Source organism: Seriola lalandi, unplaced genomic scaffold, assembly GCF_002814215.2.
Source record: "Seriola lalandi dorsalis isolate HSWRI2012SDOR001 ecotype SW California unplaced genomic scaffold, Sedor1 jcf7180002054308, whole genome shotgun sequence".
NCBI lineage: Eukaryota > Metazoa > Chordata > Actinopteri > Carangiformes > Carangidae > Seriola > Seriola lalandi.
Window position 1 is genome coordinate 231,632 of NW_019524861.1, and position 18,365 is coordinate 249,996.

The window sequence follows — 18,365 nt, forward strand, 5'->3', positions numbered from 1 at the left end:
CCCCACCCCACTCACCATCACTGTCTCACACTGATACAGTGGCATTGGTCTCAGTTAAAACTGACCAAAAAGCTTACTGTCCACTTAAAAAGAAGAAGGTCAATAGCTGTCAAGAAAATGTATCCTCTGCGGGGCTTCACTTTCATTTCTGGCAAACCAGCTAAACATATTTGGTAAATTGTAATAGTAGTTTAAATGATTGTTGCAGTGTAGGCTGCAATATTGTGGGGCATTGGTATTTAATTCAAATTTTTAATGCTGCTGTTTGGCAGCTCTGAGGAGGATACTGTTGAAACTACTAATAGTTTATTACTTAGAAAGCAATTAAAGTTAATGAAATCATTTAACGAGGCCATGAAAAACAGAATATAAGAAATTCATTCAAATAAAAGAAATGAACTTTTGGCAAATGCTCTGTGGCAGGGAAGTTACTGAATATGGATACAGGTTTTACAAGAATTGTTGTGGAAAGATTTATGTTACCATTTAATTAAGCCCTTGAAATAATAGACCAAAGCTATGTCGGATGCAATTACTGTTTATTGTTCTTTTGTGCAGAAAAATATATTTTGAGTGCACATTTAAGTAATGTTTCACAGACAGTGGCAGTAATAATGATGAAGGGGGTAACATGCACATAAACATTGTCCCTCTTATATTATTAATCATTTATGTTTTATTATACTGTTCATTTATAACCTCCCCTAAAAACCAACAGGAGACAAGGCTGTTACATTATAACTGAGACACTCGGGTAATGGTGGGACTATATCTGCAGTGACCCCATCACAGAAAAACAAAACAAAAGATGACTTCAAACTCAAATGTGTTAATAGAGGGCTCACAGTAACACCTCAGTATGGGATTCAAACAGTGTTGCATTATGAATACTTGAAAGAAAGTAAGAAAGTGTATTTCATATTTATCATATGTTTTTTTTATTTACCTTGTTTCTTCTACCTTGTTTCTCTGAGTACACATTTAGCTTCAGTAGATGCTAATCTATGCATTAGAGCACTAGAGGGCAACATAGGGCAACAGTACAACATGGCATCTGAAGATCAAGAGTCTCTCTTGCTTCCTGAGTTACTCATTTGTGATATTTATGACTACAAACATCTTATCATATCTCCAACTCCTTAAAGGTGCTCATTTTGATGACTCACGACTGAATCATCCAGGAAGCTCCATATTTCAATCATCCTCATTTTCACCTGAATGTAACCCAACACAGATCCCTCTAGCTTTCACCATGTCAGCCAGTTTGACTCTGTACTCCCTACACAGATAGATGTAGAGAAAAGGGTCCAGACAGGCATTGGTGGTAGACACCCACAGGGCCAAGTGATGAACTATCACCAACCACCTTTCAGTGCACACCTTAACGTTAAAGATTTCATACAGTGTAAAAGGAATGCGCAATATGTGGAGAGGCACAAAACACACAAAAAACACAAGGAGGATCAAGAAGACTCTGAGTTTGGTTTTCTTCTTCCCTTGGCTGTTGTTGCTCCCAGAGTTTCTGAAGGACTGCAGGACTTTCATGGTGATGCACATGTAGCAAAACACAATCAATATGCTGATAAGCCAGAAAAGAATCTCCATACATACAACCACACACTTGTGAAGTTTCAATCCCACTGGGCTTTTCAGGGACATACAAAAATTCCCTGTCATATTAATAGGATCCTGGTTAGTTAGAATGATGGTTGGGATCGCTGTGCTGCCAAATATCACCACCCAAACCAAGGCGGACATCACAATACTGAATGATACATTCTGTCCTAGCAACTTTCCACATGGTCTAACAATTTTGAAGAACCGGTCCAGGCTGATGACACCCATTAAAGCAATGCTTGTGTACATGCAGCAGTAGAAAATGACATCAGAGTAACGGCAGGCAAACGCCCTCAGCTCAAGTGTTGCTCCAGGAAGCATGCTGGCCGCCTTCAGAGGGAGTGTCAGAGTCATGAGCAGGTCAGCAGCCACCATGTTTTTAAGATACACGATGAAGGTAGAGGTGGAGCGGAGGTGCAAAGACACCCACGCTGCTACCCCGTTGAGCAGTAACGCAATGGGGAACAGGAAGAAGAAGAGGTACGAGACAACCACATCTACAGTCACAAGGCTGAAAGTAGCACAGTCGGAGGAGAGGTGTGAGATGTTGTTGGTCTCCATCTTAAAATCTGGAATTAAAAAACATGCAGACATCAACCCTTTAAGCTTTCTAACCCTGATCTGGTTTATGTCGGTGATCAGATCAAATAACATTACAGTTTCAGGCTGGATTCCTCAAAAGCTGAGGGCTTTTAGAATAAATGATTCGGTGAAAGTCTGAGGTCAAGGGGGCAGAGTTTCGCCAGTATTGGCCCCTGCTTGGTCGTCATTTGAGACTGAAACTACCACTGCTCTGAATTTTTCCAGTTTGCCCAGTTGGATCTGATTTGCGTTTATCATTTGGTTAAAAAACATTTGTTACTATAATTTGTCAAAGCTCAACCAAAGCATTTGAATGCATCCTGGATGCTGAAATTGACACTTCCACTTTTGACACTGAATCAGGGAAGTTATGCAATTTTTGGATTTGTTTTCACCACTTTGAATACAACAACAAAGGAGTGGATTTGTATTGTTCTTTTTCACATATTATCAGGCTGAATACACTACACAGAATCTACCAGATTTTAGGGACATCTTTCTGATATTGAGGTGCAGTCCCCTCTGCACAACAGATCTCAGTTGCTTCACTGCTTATTTTACTTCTTTGCTTCTATTTGACAACTTTTAATTTGGATAGGATAAATGTAATCACCAAGGGTTTGACCTGGATTCATCTAATCAGTATATGCACTAAAGAAATTTATACATTCAGTGTCATTTAAGACTGCAATTATCAGTGAATGTAAGGAGACTGGGCTGTAACAGTAATGACCTGGTATCAAAGAAACAGCAAATGCCTGTTTGAACTATATGAATCTGAGCTGGAAAGCTAATTTAACACTCCTGGGAAATAAACTTGATAGAATTAATACACTTACACATTTATGACCATTACATTGTGAGAAAGTTTAGTGACTGGGCCTAAATCTTCTTCTCAGTAACACACATGAACAGAAACAGTTCAATAAACCAAATCTAAGCCATGCTGAGGTGGTCTTGAGATTTTACAGGTTCAGTCTACTGTGTGCTCTACATGCCTTCCTCTAATCAAATGATAACAGCCAAATATCAAATGTTTGATTCATTCCATGACATGTCATTATAATCTTTTTTTAGAAAGCTGTGTTTGAGCCACTCACCAAGAATGGTTATCTCCTTAACTCCGCACTGTGCAGCCTGGGAGATGAAGACCTTCACAATAGAAATTACAAATGTGTCAGCCTCTTCAGCCGGACGGATGCAAATCTGTGAGCAGTGAGCTGTTGTGGGGGGAAAAGGGTTTCAAATAACATCCATTGTGGTACACCATTTGTTTTCAGGCTACACTGAAGCAATTTCTGACTATGCAGGTTTCTTTGTTTCTACTGGATGAGATGTTTTAAACTTAAATGCTCCTCTTTTCACAACCTGTGAGAGATAGGATCATTTTTCTTTTCACCAGCGTGATGCCGCAGCATTGATGATGTAGTGATGATGTAGGATGTAGGCATTGTCTCTTTACTCTTGGCTCACACTTTTACTACCACAACTAAAAACAGCACTATTATCTTTATGTTTATTATTATCATTAACTGTCTAGACATGATATATTTTGCACTTACCTAATGAAAGACTGTAAGAGACATATCACTCATGGTTAGATTTGGAGATGTGAAAAATGACACCTCTGACTAGAACTCATAAGAGTGTATTTTGTGTGTGTTGCCTCCTTTATCCTTGTCTTATTATGAAACTGATAGGCATGCGTCTTTTGGTTAATGCGGTTGTAACAGAAGCCAGTAGGAAAATCCCTGTTATGTGAAGTCTGTTCTTGACTACTTTCTAATTCCTTCTGTGCTTTATCTGCTGTGTTGTATCCATGGACTTGATAAGTGAGGGCAAGTGAACAAGAAAAACAAAATGATACCGTCATATGACGTCAGATGATTTATTTGGACACATTAACCTGCTGTGTGGTTTGATTATCAGTTCTAACACAAATATCAACCTCAACAAAAAGACATGTCAGTGTACCGACAGGTGTTTATCTGTAGCCTAAGACTTGAGGTTTAGTATACAGGTCGGCTATTATAGATGAATACTGTGGTTGTCCTTAAAATGAGATTCATTTTCAGCCTGTAAATGAATATCTCAAGAGTAATGGGCATGAAAAAACAGAAGAGAAACTTAATGTTGTTATAGAGAACAGAAAGGAAAACAATCAAAACAGCTGATTACTGTTAGTTACAATGCTTTGATTATTAAAGGCATGGCATTGTGACGATGATCATATCATGAACAGAAATATGTGCTATGGCCTTCACATTTCATTTCTGCCAGTAGGACAGACTCTGGGACTGCAAATGACAGAAAACACATGACCGTGACTGTCACCTACTGTATGTCCTCTAATGTTTAATCACAAAGCTCAAATTGGATTTGAACCAATTCTCGACATTATTATCAAATACCACTACCACACTACAAAAGTCTTGATCATGTCCAGTGGTTTTATATACTGGCAGAGGAGTCTCTCAGAGGGGTGTCGCCTGTATCCACTTCTGACCCTCTCCCTGTCAGCCAGCTGCAGGTGCCAGGAGGCAGCTGCAGGGTCTTGAACAGAGTGGTCCTGAAGGACTTACAGAGGAAGAAGTAGATGAGCGGGTCTAGAACAGAGTTTAGGGATGAGAGGAAAAGAGTGCTCTCCTTCAGCTGAAAGAAGAAGAGCTTGAGTTTACAGTCAAAGACCTTTCGGGTCTGGCTTATAGTGTACGGCACACGGGCAAAGTGAAACGGCACAAAGCACACAAAGAACACTGCCAGAACCAGGAACACATTTGCATTAATTTTTCTTTTGGCCTGCTGGGGCGAGCGAGTCGTTTTCCTGCTTGGTGCCTGACATATTGTCCCTCCAGCGCTGTGGGACTTGGTGCGGGAGTAGGATTTGTACAGCTCTTTGGTGATTAGAGTGTAGCATACTACCACAGTCACCAGGTTGCCCCAGAAAATAACTTGACAGACATGATTTACTACCTCATGCCAAAGCAGCCCAGCCTTTGTCTTCAGGTCGCTGCACTTGAAGTGTTTAGAAGGCGGCGTTTTAGATGTCAGGATCACATTGGGCAGACAGAGAACGAGCAGAAAGGTCCAGATGGCCCCTGAAAGGAGCTTCCGACGGGTCAGCCGGGATGCGTTAGTCCCCTTAAAGGGCTTGAGGGTCTTCCTACAGCGATCAATGCTGATGAGGCCAAAGAAGAGGATGCTGATATACATGGTGAGGTAGAAGAGCACAGAGGAAACTCGACACACGAATATACGCAGGCCAATGGATGCCATGTTGGAGTCTGACAACACCTGGACAAACAGAATTTTACTATTAAACACCTGGCAACCAAAATGTTTGTTATGAATGACCAATAACAAATCTATTAGAAATGGTTTGATAACAATTAAAAAGCAATTAGTTATAACTTATGACCCCCCCCCCTTAAAGTGTGCCTTATTGGGAAGTGGTACCAGTTTAACCAAACCTTGAAAGGGAAGGAAAAGGTCATGATGACATCTGCAACCACGATATTCTTCAGGTATATGATGAAGTGAGACCGCGAGGGGATCCGGAAAAACACCCACATTGCCACGCCATTGAGTAACAGCCCCACCAAGAGGAGGACGGAGTAGAGAACAGGAAAAACCACTGTCTTCAAAATGTTGTCACGGGAACAAGTGATATTGGTGTGGCTGTGATTGCCAGGGAACTGGGAGGAAGGTGCGTTTGTCTCCATGAGCATTGTCTAAAAAAATACAAAAGAAAATTGTTTGCAAAAACAAACAAACAAAAAACATTTCATCTTAAAGTTAGCTCTGATACCCTCCTAGAATTATTTTTTCATAAAATGTGAGTTACTTTTTTAACTACATACAGTCCAGACCAGAAATAGAAAGATCTCAGGCTCTGAACTTCAGCACATTCAATTTAAAATAAAACATCAGGTAGCCAAGTGTCAGCTTTAATTTGAGTGGGTTTACGTCAGTATTGAAAGAACTGTTGTATATAGATATAGCCCTTTTAAAGTTTAGGGGTTCAAAAGCAACTGGACAGATGAAGTCAAACAAGACCATCAAATGTAATATTTTGTGGTAAGTCCTCTGACTGATATCACTAGATGCTTTGTATCTTCCCTCACTGCAGTCACCCTCAGCTCTTGCTTGCTGCAGGGTCTCTCTGCCTTCAGTCCGGTCTTCAGCGAGTACAGTGCAGCTCAGTCAGGTTAAGATCAGGTTATTGATGAAATGTTGTCCAAGGGGTTTTGATCTATTTGGCTGAATCTGAGCTCACAGAAACCTCCTGTATACCTCTGCACTGATCCTGTTGCTCCCATCAGCAGTGAAAGCATCAATAAATGTCAGAGCGTCACTTCCATTGGCAGCCAGAAACAGAACCACCACCATGTTTGACAGGTGAGGTGCTGTGCTCTGGACTATGAATTTATCCTTATCTTTTTAAGTGCACTTTCCTCTTTTCATCATTTCCATAAAGGCTTGATTTTTGGTTTCTTTTCGTATGCGAGCAGCGTGAGTCAAGATGGCCGCAGCATGAGTGAGCTCAAGCGCCTGTCTGCACCTTCACCTGTAGCTCAGCAAAACACACCGATTCGTGGCACGACGGCTGTATACTGATCGGCAGAACAATGGCACCGTATTAACAGTACCAGCTCTCCCTACAAACTTTATGGGGTGGTATACAACAGATCGAGACTGATATGGTCACTCATCTGGATTCAAAGGTGGATCTGATCCAACCAAAACGAGCAGCGTTTACATCTCCCTTGATACTCTCAGAGAACACGTCTCCTTACTAGAACAATGCATCGGGGCAAATGAGGACTAATTACTGGTTCGGACCGAAGAACTGACTAAGGATAACGCCTACCTGATGGACCAGTTTCGGGATCTGGAGAGGCGAAGCAGAGCGTCCCGTCTTAGCTTTCCCAAGATTCCTCAATCCGCTGAGGGCCGCGACATTCTTGGCTTCATGTCCTAACACAGGTCCCCTCTCCTCCGGCCATGGAGAGGCCGGAGCAGGGCTGACCCAAAGCCTGACCTGCTCTACTGGCTCAAACTCAAACACCGGCTGGTGTCTAGAGGAAGGCTACTCGCATCTACTATAAGAAGTTTTGTTGTTTTGATATTGTAAAAAGGGAGACTCGGGGAGCTGAATATAAAATACTCTCTCAGGTGTCATTGTTGATGACTAACCTCAACGGTTCACATGTCACAAAGCCGCTGAAAAAGCTGCCTTCATGTCCACTACAAACTCTCCATCATAAAATGTGTAAAGCAGAATTTAAGACATTTGAATATCTCCATCTTTTTGCATGTGGTCGTCTAAGCTTAAGCGGTTAATTAACTGAACGGCTTGATTTCCTGGCTGCTCCTTTCTTCTTCTACTTTTTGTTTCTCTTGACTCTTTTGGGTAACCGGTTAATTTACTAATAACTTAATATTCTTCTAATTTGATGAGTTACCTGCTGGAATATTTACAAGTTTTCTGTTGTTGAAAACTAATTTGTTTGTTTACTTCCTGTGTCGTAAAACTGCAGCTCTGCTGTATTTACAGCTGTTTTCAGTTGTTTGCGGCCCGCTGCCACCCTGCCATAATGCTGATTGGGAAACATACAGGCAATTTAGAAATATATTCAAGACATTGGCCTGCAAGGCTAAATCTTAGTATTATAAAGAACGTCTCTCTAATGATTAAAAAAAAAATCCCAAACAGTTTTGGAACACCATAAAATCCATAATAAACACCTCCAATAAATGTCATCCATCTACATCCAGGAGAGCATTCTTGACTTGCTGTGCAGTCATAAAGGGGTTTCTCTTCACCATATAAATGATTTTCCACTCATCCTGATCTGCCAGCTCGTTTTGCCATTTTCTAGTTTTACTGAGTTGTTTTTTTTTTTCAAACTGTTGATTTTGGCAAATCAGTTACCTTTGATATGTTTTCGATTGAATTTTTTGGAACCTCATTATTATTTTCTTCACATACACGGTCACCTTGTTACTTGTCATGTTGACAGACATCACCTCAAATTCTTCATCAAGTCTGAGCCACATGTCAGTTTTAATGTTGAAACAACACACAGCTGCATAAGAAACACGATCGAAGTGTCCACTTACTTTTGAACATTTGCAATTTGGGCTCTATATGTTAAAAGGTCTATATCTCCCACACAGTCCTTTCAAAATAGTTGCAAACCTACTAAAATTAAAGCTGAGACACGGCACTTTAACGCAACATCCATTATTTTATTTCAAACTGAATGTGCTGAAGCTCAGACATATTGTTCACACAGTTTATGTTGAGATGTGTCAATAAAAACCACTGAACAATATAATATTCCTGAAAGCAGCTGGTTGATTACACTGACAGTACATCTGGTTTCCATTCCTTTATGTAAACTGTGTTCAGCAAAATCTGCATAAAGTGTTAAGCAAAATCTAGGCATAAAATCAAAGTGAAGTTTGCACAATCGTTTGCACAATCTGTAAATATATTCTGCACATTCAGCCTGATTTACAGTGATAGATACAAGTTAAAGTTTTGTAACTGACCTGTTAATTTTGCTGATATGTATCAGTGAAATCCGAGTGCAGCTCTTATTGCAGCTCCTGCGTCTGTATTCTGCAAAACTGTGATCTGATACTGACCGTTTGACTGTGTAAGTGTGTATAGTTTTGTGATACACAACTACCAGGAAGACTTTCTCTTTGCTTTCTCCTTTCAGTTTCCTGTCACATGGAAGGGCAGTGGGCTGCATATGTAAATACATTTGAACAGACAGAGCTTTCACTTCAGTTTATTAATTTAATTGACCCCTGAGGATGATTGATTTGGAACAGATAAACACCAAGTTAAACACAAGCAAAAGAAATCTTATAAACAGCAAAAAGGCAAAGCCAAAACAGCCAAAGCATCGATCAAACATTTAAAATGGTCACCATCATCTCCTGAGCTATTGTTACACATGTATATTAAATAATGGATTTGGAAGGATAAGAAACTATATGTAACTCATTATTCAATAACGTGAGGAGATAATGAGCTTCCTCTTATTCACTTCCTCCAATTTTTGCAACCATTGTTGTGTAATTTCCACTGAATTTCATCAAATACACATGATCAAACAGGAAATCTTTCAGGGTTAAAATGACTCATTAAAAACATCCTTTTCTTTATCTTCTATGAACAGATTGTTCCTGAACTGCAGCCTGTCCCTTTGTGCACTGGGCAAAAAGCAAGAAAGCACCCAGACAGTCTCAAGTGAGAATCACTTCAACACACATTTCATGGAGACAGGTATAACTATTCATAATATATCCCCAAATAGTTTAAATAAGGTAGCATGATTAGACTTTTGATGCAATATAATGGAGATCCTTTAAAAACAAACAGCTTGGAAGCATAGAGCAGTAATACCTTCTGCTCCACGGTGGAAAAAATATGAAACCATTTTTGGCAGACGCTTCACTAATATAAAACTTCCTAAGCACTCTCAGTTTCAGATTTTGAACTCACTGCCTTCCCAGGTTTTGCCAGTGGCATCTCACCCTAGAAGCCACTAAGCCACAGTCAAGTCAAGCCAAGTTGTGAAATGAGCAACTTAAATTTGTCCTTGCCCTCCAACCTCCCTCTCTTTGAGACAGAACATGAAGGAACTTCCCTTTCTTTTCCTTGTAACTTGTCTGTCATAGTGTATAGCAGACAGAGTCCACTCCAAAGTAAAACTTATTTATAAAATAGAGGATTTATCACATTGAAATAAACTTCTAGGAGTCTAGTATAAAGTCTAGAGTTGGTTTGTCAGATAGAATATGACAGGAAGACACACAAAGGAAGATTTAAAAGCCTTTTCAAAAGCTTTTTGAAAATCCATTTGAAATTTAATGTATTTGATAGTAGAATAATGACATGAAAATTATTTATTTCCATATTTATTAATGGTTGTATAAGGTTTTTACCCAAAATATATTTTTAAATAGCATCACTTAAATGTAATTAAAATACATTAAACTTTATTTTTTTATTTTTTTGATAAAAAAAAAAAAAAAAAAACAACCAAACAAACAAACTAAACTAATGAAAAATAAGGTGCTTAAAAAATGCAGAATGATTGACCAGCATTACTGGTGTTTAGAGAAGAAACTCTAATCTTTGACATATAGTCCATCTAATGACTGACTGTTACCCTGCACTGGTAATAGCAGTTAGTGTTCTGTTGTTCTGTGTTTTCAGAATATCGTACTGTATGTGTTTATGTCCCTGGCTATGTTTTAGTTCATATTTCCCAGTGGAAGTGTGACAGTAGCTTCTTCCTATTTTTTTTAATTATGACTTCAGAAATTGAAATACAAAAAGTATCTACTTCTCTCATTATCACATGACGCTGATGGACCTCTGCCCTCCAGTCTCTCGAGTTAGCATGGCAATGCTGCAACTTCCTATGTCTGGAGCAAGGTTGGCCCAGTCAGCAGCTATCATTTCCTAAATCAGTGCTCCTCTAGATGCCTGTGTCTTTGTGCATGAGTGAGTGTACATTTGCATGCTTTTGTGGTTGTTGTCACATTGATAGCGTAGTCTATGTTCAGTCATATATTGTACGTGAGGCCAGTTTCTCAACCCTCCATATTAAACGCAGTCATGTTTCCCACAGCTGTGATCTCTGCACATCTGGGTCTGATCACTGCATCAAACATGCATTCTCCTGGAGAGGACTTCACAGCTACACTGCCTTTTAGTTTAACTCTCACTCTATGTGTGTCTCTTAATGGTTACGTTTCTATTTTTCTGCTTTGCTTTCTTTCCTTCCCTTCGATTCTTTGTTAATTCTCTGGTCTGATATGATTCGGTCAAATGGTCAATCAGTTTTTGAAATGATGTGCCATGCTTTTATTTTGATAATCAAGCTCTAAAATCAGCGCCAGGACAAAAGTCATAGTGTAATTCTACCTCTTGTGTTGATGTTTTATATTTACATGAATCATTCACACGGAGGCAGAATCGAATAGTTTGTGAACACGCAGTTGCAGACACACAGGCAAAGCCGCACTACATACACAGTTCACACACACACTAATCCTCGTCAGCCCCCTCTCAGACAGACAGGAAGAAGGGAATGAGGCGAGGAGGAAAAAAGAGTGTAACACAAGACTTGACTGAATTTCCATTTAAAGCCCTCTGAGCCTCCCCAGTCCAAAACACTCATGCACACACACACACACACACACATTTTCCCACTCTGTAGGTTCACTGCTTTCCTCACACGTCACCCCTTGACCTTTAAGTCACCACTCACTTTCTTCCAGTCCCCAGACCACAAGCGTACGGTTTCTCAGCTACTGTCATGCCAACAGAGTCCAGATAAACACTGTTGTTTCACCCTGTGCTGATAATGAGGCTGGAGAGTGGAGGGAGAAAAACTTCCATTTCCTCTCTGCACATGGGGTAATGCCTTTCAGCAAAAATAGCCTGTCTTTACTTAGCCTGTGAAGGGGCTTTTATCACAAGCTTGAGTATGAGGTTAGGGAAAAGGTGATAGAAAGAAACCCTGGTGTCAGAGGGCAAACATCAAGCTAATAACAGACACAGAGCTGCAACAGCTGTGGTCTGAGGAGCCTGGCTGATCCAAGGGCAGGATGAGGCTGAACTGCGACTTTTGACCTTTACAAACAGTCATCGGTCGATCATTTTGTCACCCTGACAGGTAGAAAGACGTAAGGAAGGCACATCTTACCACATAGAGAGAGAGAGAGAGAGAGAAAGAGAGACATTCAGGGTGGTCCTTGTTGCTTGTGGTTTGTTTGTGGCTGTCTTTGTCTTTAGGTGTGCATGTTTATGTGTATATACATTTCCTTTCGCAGGCTTTCACATTGGTTTCTCTTCACATAGTTGAAATGTGTGGGCCGCACTTTGTTTTGACAGTGTAAGGTTTCTTTAGCTACTGCTGCTGCTGGTGTGCTGTTCAGTGGAGGTTCCAGTGGGTCTGCCTCCCATATGGTTATCCACATTGACAAATCTAAGGCAGCACATGAGGAGGTGAAGAGGGCAACTAAAAAATAGCATGAGCTGTAGTGTTTCAAGCTTTTATTGAGGATGAAACCATGTTTATTGTCATGTACCGTTGGAGTATAGAACATCATTACACATCTATGATAAAAAAAAAAAAAAAAAAATCTCTACTTGTCCTACTATAGCTGCTAGTTTTATTTCTGTTGGAGCATTGTGAGGGCTCTACACTGGTAATGGCTGATCTATGTGCATTCCTGAATTTCATATGAGCCCCATGTGTCCAGTATGGGTGTGTTGACTGTCAGCATCAAAACTGCGCATAAATACACGCACACACACACACACACACACACACACACACACACACACACACACACACACACACACACACACAACCATCAGTGGGTCCAACTGGCTCCTGGGCTTCAGTTACTACCGGTGAATGATGTAGTTGATTCCATCCTCAGCTCCAGTTTGTTGCTCACACAGACATTTTCCTAGCAACTGCTTTTGTTTGGGTATTTCTACAAATCATTGCTCGCCTCTTGGGTCTGGCATATGCATCAGTGAACGACCTACTAAACTCTACCTGGCTTACACAACTGATCCTTTCATAAATGCATCCATTTGGACTCACGCAAGAGAGTTTCACCATTCACTGGGGGTTTTGTTCACCTTGGGACTGATAAAAAAAAGAAGAAGAAAATAGTGAGAATTTCACTAACATATGCATCCATCAAAATGTCAAAAAACTGAATATGTTTGGTTGCTATAGCAGTCTGTGTCTGTAGTCAGTGCAGTTTTACAGTGGCATTGCGTATAGTATGATGACTACTGTTTAAATGATAAATAGCATTAACTTGTAAAGACACATCATTACATGTTCACCCATCCCTAACTGTACCTAACACGATGATGACAATGGGAATTTTGGCTGTGTGGGAACTTGCCTAAGAGTTAATGTACCAGGTATATTAAGAAAAATCATTCCTTTTGTCATCATTTTTAAAATCTATCAAATCGCTACATCTCAGCCTGATGGCTTTTAATTTTAATTTTTGTGGGTCATCTAGAAGGGTTGACATTGATTTGATTTAATCCCCGCCCCCCTTTTCTTTATTTTTTTTGCTTGAAATGTGAAATTGATCTCATACTAATTTGCTCAAAAGTGGAAATTTTTGCCATTTAGGATGTAGTAAGTAGTAGTCAGTATGTATGTTTGTAGTAAGGCGTGCATTATTGTAACAAGTGTCCAGAAAACAAAAATAAGTTACAACTGTCAGGACAGCCAATAGTAGCCATTCTCGCTTCAAATTCTGAGCCAGAGTGCATGTCTGATAATCCCTTGACCCACGACTGAGAAAGCAGGATGCAGAGCTGTGGCTTGAGAATTGGAAAAAAAGAGGGACAACAGCTTCCTTTGAGAGGCTGACCACTCTGAGATACCAGGCATATTTGACAGAGTGTCTCTGTGTGCTCAGCAGAGACCTGTGTGCACACAGAGCGCAGCAGACCAGAGGTACAGGTTAACCACAATGGTGGGGAATACATGTGCGAAAAGGTCAATGTCATGTACCAACCTGGGAAGGATAAATTAGATGCAAATGGTTTAAACCTGGAATACATTCTTCATGTGAAAAGTCGACAAAGCCCAACCTAAGAAATGTGAAGGCCTATGGAGAATTAAATGCAAAGCCAGACAGATGTTTTCTATGTGTTCCATCATGTTATCTGAAACAAAACCATCCCAACACATGTGTTGTGATTTCAACACTGGATATAAAACAATATGTGGGAAAAAACGGTTTAGGGAATGTCTAGGGCAACTTTTATGATCCAAGTAGCAAACACGACTTCAGCAGTAACCAGTGACCTCAGAGCTATAATGAGAGTCTGTTTTCCCTGTGATGTCATCGTGGTATCTAAGGGTGCCATGAGGTAGACAAGCCACAGCAGGTGGTCTGAATGATGTCATGTAAAGTGACTTCACTGCAGCATTTGGTGTAAAACTAAATGTGTCGGACTGTTTATAAGTTTAACACCATTTATGCCTGACTACTGGAGTTTCTTGGACACTGGAGGATCCTGGATATATATTGTATATTTTATCAGACCCCTTTTTTTTTTTTTTTAGAATTATAGAATAAATGTACAGCAGTTTGATGATTAGATGTGTTGATGTCATGTCTTGGTTGTCAGGACAACACAATCTGGGTGCATGGCTGCCTGATGTGAGTCTGAAATCTTAATGATGATGTCTCAAAGTGAAGATGAGGAAGACCACTAAAAATCTGAGCAGTCTCTGAATTATTTCCAATAAATAAAAGCTTTGGCTGGGAACTAGTTTTATGTTACCTGTAATACTCTGGTTTCCTAAAAAGCACAAAGGTCATGTGGAAAGGCTTTTATACAGAGCTTTCCAAGGCCAAGTCTTCTGCTCCTGTTGTCCTCCTCTTTTTATTTATAAGTGTTTAGTGTTTCAGCTGTGTTACACCTCCTCCAGATTGCATCTAAATTGCACATTGGCTTTACTGCCGAGTGGTAAATTAAACTTTGTTTCCAGACGCGCAGAGGAAACGCTGACTGTGGACGTGTCTGAGCAGAAGAATGTAATTTGCAAACACACGGCACTGTTTCACAACAACTCTGCAACTTGGGATTTGTTTTCTGACACTGGAAACAATGAGGTTTCAAAAGAATATGGGAAACCAGTCAAACCAGTGATTCCTACAACCAGAGGCGCAGAATGTGTCAAATATCATTTCTCTAACGACATGCAGGCCTAAATCAAATTAAAACCATGCCCAAAGCTATTGACAGTTATACCAAAACTAAACTAATACTGAATGTATCAAGGATGAGTAAAGGGAGGTTACACACTTACATATTTCTATGTCTTTAATGCCAAATACCAAAGCCCTGGTGAAGCTCTGGCCACTAGAAGTTTCTTTGCCCTTTTCCTGACACCCCCACTCCACTCACCTTTACCACTTCATCACTGAAATTAAAAAGTTTCCAGGAACAGCTAAACCTGTCAGGCAGAAACATCAACCTCTGCTGTAAAGCAGCAGTGCCACTTTGTTGATGCAGCCTAATTGGGTGAGCTGGCTTATTTAAAAGCCCCCCAACCCACTCTGGGACTCAATAATTTAGAAGTACTTTGATGTTTTTTGCTTGATTTTTTCTGACTGAAGTGAGGAAGGTTAGGTATACTGCAGTGGCTGGGCTCCACCAGTCCAACTGGTTTCTCTATGGGGACAAGTATCACATCTGCACCCAATCAGACTAGAGAACCCCCTACTGAAGTACTTCCACTGCCCTCAGGACAGAGACTGAGGGATATGGCCCCTTAAAATGTGTATAGTGTTCCTTACAATATGTACAAGCTCTGTGCACCATATCGGATTGTTTTTCTTATTTTATTCGTACCCATTTGTATTTAATGGTTTCAGTACTTACAGACTGAAAGCTTTAGCAAATTTATGGATAAAGTTAGCTGATTTATGATTGCACCTTCGCCCCTTATAGTGCTTAAAGGCTCACTCTGAACACTTGCAGATGATTAATGAGAAAGCAAAAGAGCTTCAGAATTAAGCCCACTGCAAATAAACCATTGTTTTAAATGCAACAGCGGGAGCAAGATGACAACCGATACCTGCATACTTTCCTCTCCCTTACTGTAACAGCCTACATATAATCTCCCGGTAGAAGAGAAAGATCATCAAAATAGTCCTGAGAAGAAACGGCTTGAGAGACGTGGAACCACCATCACAGCATGGCAGATCCTACCTGGAAGAGGGGTGCAAAGATGCATCTGTCTTACTTGTGGCTGGAAGGTGGAGGTGTGGATTCTGTAGAGCTGGTGTGAAATTCCAGCATCACTACAGGTACTGAGAGATCGGCCGATTTTCCGTATGAGCAAACCTGTGTGTGCGCATCCACAAACCTGTGCGCCGAAGGGGTTTTCTCACCTATAGGCTTGAATTGCGGCAAAAAGGAAGCAAGTGATCCATTTCATTCTGACAGGGACTTTAGTTGTTGCCAGGTTTGCAGCTTCAAAGAGGTAAGACAGACTCTCTGAGCTAACAGAGAAGTACTGTCTGGGACGACTGCTGGTCAGCTCCCAGCAGTCCTCTCCTGAGATCTCCCTTTCCATGTTCAGGCTGCTAGCATTCTGGTTTAAGTATGGAATTCATACCACAGACCAAAAATATGTCTCACCCGTCCCTGGTTTCCCTCGTCAAGCCACTCTGTAGACTTTATCCTTCCCTTCCACTTTTTCTCACTCAGCTCTAAATTTCCTAGTCATTACTCAGCTCAAACATTCCCCACACAGAGATACATAATATACTGTATATTGTACATTCTTAAGCAAGTCTTATATAAATAGAAGGCTACTGACTTTTAATTTAACTATTGTATGGAAATGTTTGATTTGATCGATGTCCCATTTAGTTTTTTCCTTGTGTTGTGCATATTATATTTGCAAACAATTGCTGATCACCAGCCGATACAGAGCAACATTAGCATACGTTTCAAAACACATAGGAGAATTTAAGTCAAATATTCATTCTCCCTTTACATCTGTTTTTTCCCGGCCAACATAAAGGCCAGTGTTAGCTTTTTGCAGTGAGTATCAGTATTGGTGTAGATGGTAGTTGATAAATAACAAGAACTGAAATGCCAAACTAGGTTTGAGGTAATTTAGAAATATTGTGTTCAGTTTGACTTCTAGAAAGCACTGACAAACTGATTTTCCAGCTGAAAAAAATCAGAAAAACAAATCTCTAGATCTCTATCAGGATTGTTTGTAAAATGTTATGTGTACTTATTGTAAAATTATAAATATATAATATAAAATTACTATCAGCAATATACTGTTATTAGATTGTTCTCACTCTTAAATGTCAATATCAGTATCAGCCTCAAAAATCCAGGAGACACGGAGAATACTGAGGTAGGAATTGTTGGTTGAACAAAGCTTCTATTGTTATACGTTCCCTGCAGTTTGGGCAGAGTTTAGAGACTATGTTACGGTAAAGACTGTGTCAGTGATCTAATATTGAGTAGTCAAATGTGAGCAAGCTGGCAGCTGAATCCTGATTAAAAAAAATAGAGGTAAGTAATTGTGAAGAATTTACTTGCTTCCAGGAAATATTACTTGTGTGTTCTTCAGTCCAGTGGAGAAGGTGGACTGTGGGATAATGAGGACAATCTTCCCAGCAAGAAGTTATTTGATTCTGTGCAGATTTGCCTCTGTTTTTCCACCGTCTTCAAGGTGGCCAAGGAGCGGCCATATTTTTTACCTTCCTCAGACTTTGTTTATTCGTCTTGTGAAATGGCAGAGGTAGTGCAACTCTTCATGTTGACACGTCTCACTTCAACAGCTGTGACCAGAAACTGGTTTCAGGGGTCCAGTATATCTGACCTGGGAAAGGTGAAACACACACCGCCCCTTTCAGTAGCTTCTTATAAAACCATATTTTCAATGGTACGTGTTAGACGTTGACGCTTTTCCTTTAAACACCCAAGAGGAAAGGAGCAGATGGGAAAATCACATGTTTAAAATCCTCATAAATATCCAAGTCTTTGGAAGGTAAACTCCACCATTCCCCAAACATGAACCACAAAACCTGAACTGAACAAATAAACTCTTCACCATCCACAGAAAGCACATAGTGTGAATGAAGTGTCTTTCACGCCGAAGAGCCAGACAAAGAAGATGTTAATTTTTGTTTGATTGTCACCTAGCTCACATATGAAAGCACTTTTCTCTCAAATCATGGAGCAAGTTGCCTGCATTCCAAAGTTTATGGAAGACAATTCCCTCTTTCCCCATGTCTGTCTGGGTCATATCACACTGGTGTAGACTGGCTCTAAACTTTGGAAAAAAATGTTTTTTCTAAAATCACAAAAACTCATTTTATTGGAATATACACACTTGAGAACTACCCACTGACCTCTTTTTTTTGCAGCTGTTAGATGTTGGAAGCCACTATAAATTAATCATGTCCTGTTAAACATTCATATTCCAGCATCAGGAAGAAACAAATATCTAATTTTATGATATGGCCAATATATATATATATATATATATATATATATATATATATATATATAAAATCAGTACTGGGCAAATTCATTTACAAATATA

The 18,365-nt window shown here is 40.0% G+C and overlaps 2 protein-coding genes across 2 annotated transcripts; both read right to left on the reverse strand.

Annotated features, from left to right (window-relative positions):
- Window positions 1-561: 561 nt before the first annotated feature.
- On the reverse strand, window positions 562-2,180 carry LOC147819115 (P2Y purinoceptor 13-like). The gene has a single exon (XM_087174055.1). It carries the CDS (start codon window positions 2,176-2,178, stop codon window positions 1,195-1,197), a length of 984 nt encoding a protein of 327 aa, XP_087030181.1. The 5' UTR covers window positions 2,179-2,180; the 3' UTR covers window positions 562-1,194.
- A 1,893-nt stretch (window positions 2,181-4,073) lies between these two features.
- LOC111655153 (P2Y purinoceptor 12-like) lies at window positions 4,074-8,883 on the reverse strand. The gene is made up of 3 exons (XM_023406432.2): window positions 8,758-8,883; window positions 5,670-5,930; window positions 4,074-5,493 (listed from the first exon to the last, which is right to left on the reverse strand). The coding sequence occupies exons 2-3, from the start codon at window positions 5,925-5,927 to the stop codon at window positions 4,651-4,653; spliced, it is 1,101 nt and encodes a 366-aa protein (XP_023262200.1). The 5' UTR covers window positions 5,928-5,930; window positions 8,758-8,883; the 3' UTR covers window positions 4,074-4,650.
- Window positions 8,884-18,365: the final 9,482 nt, after the last annotated feature.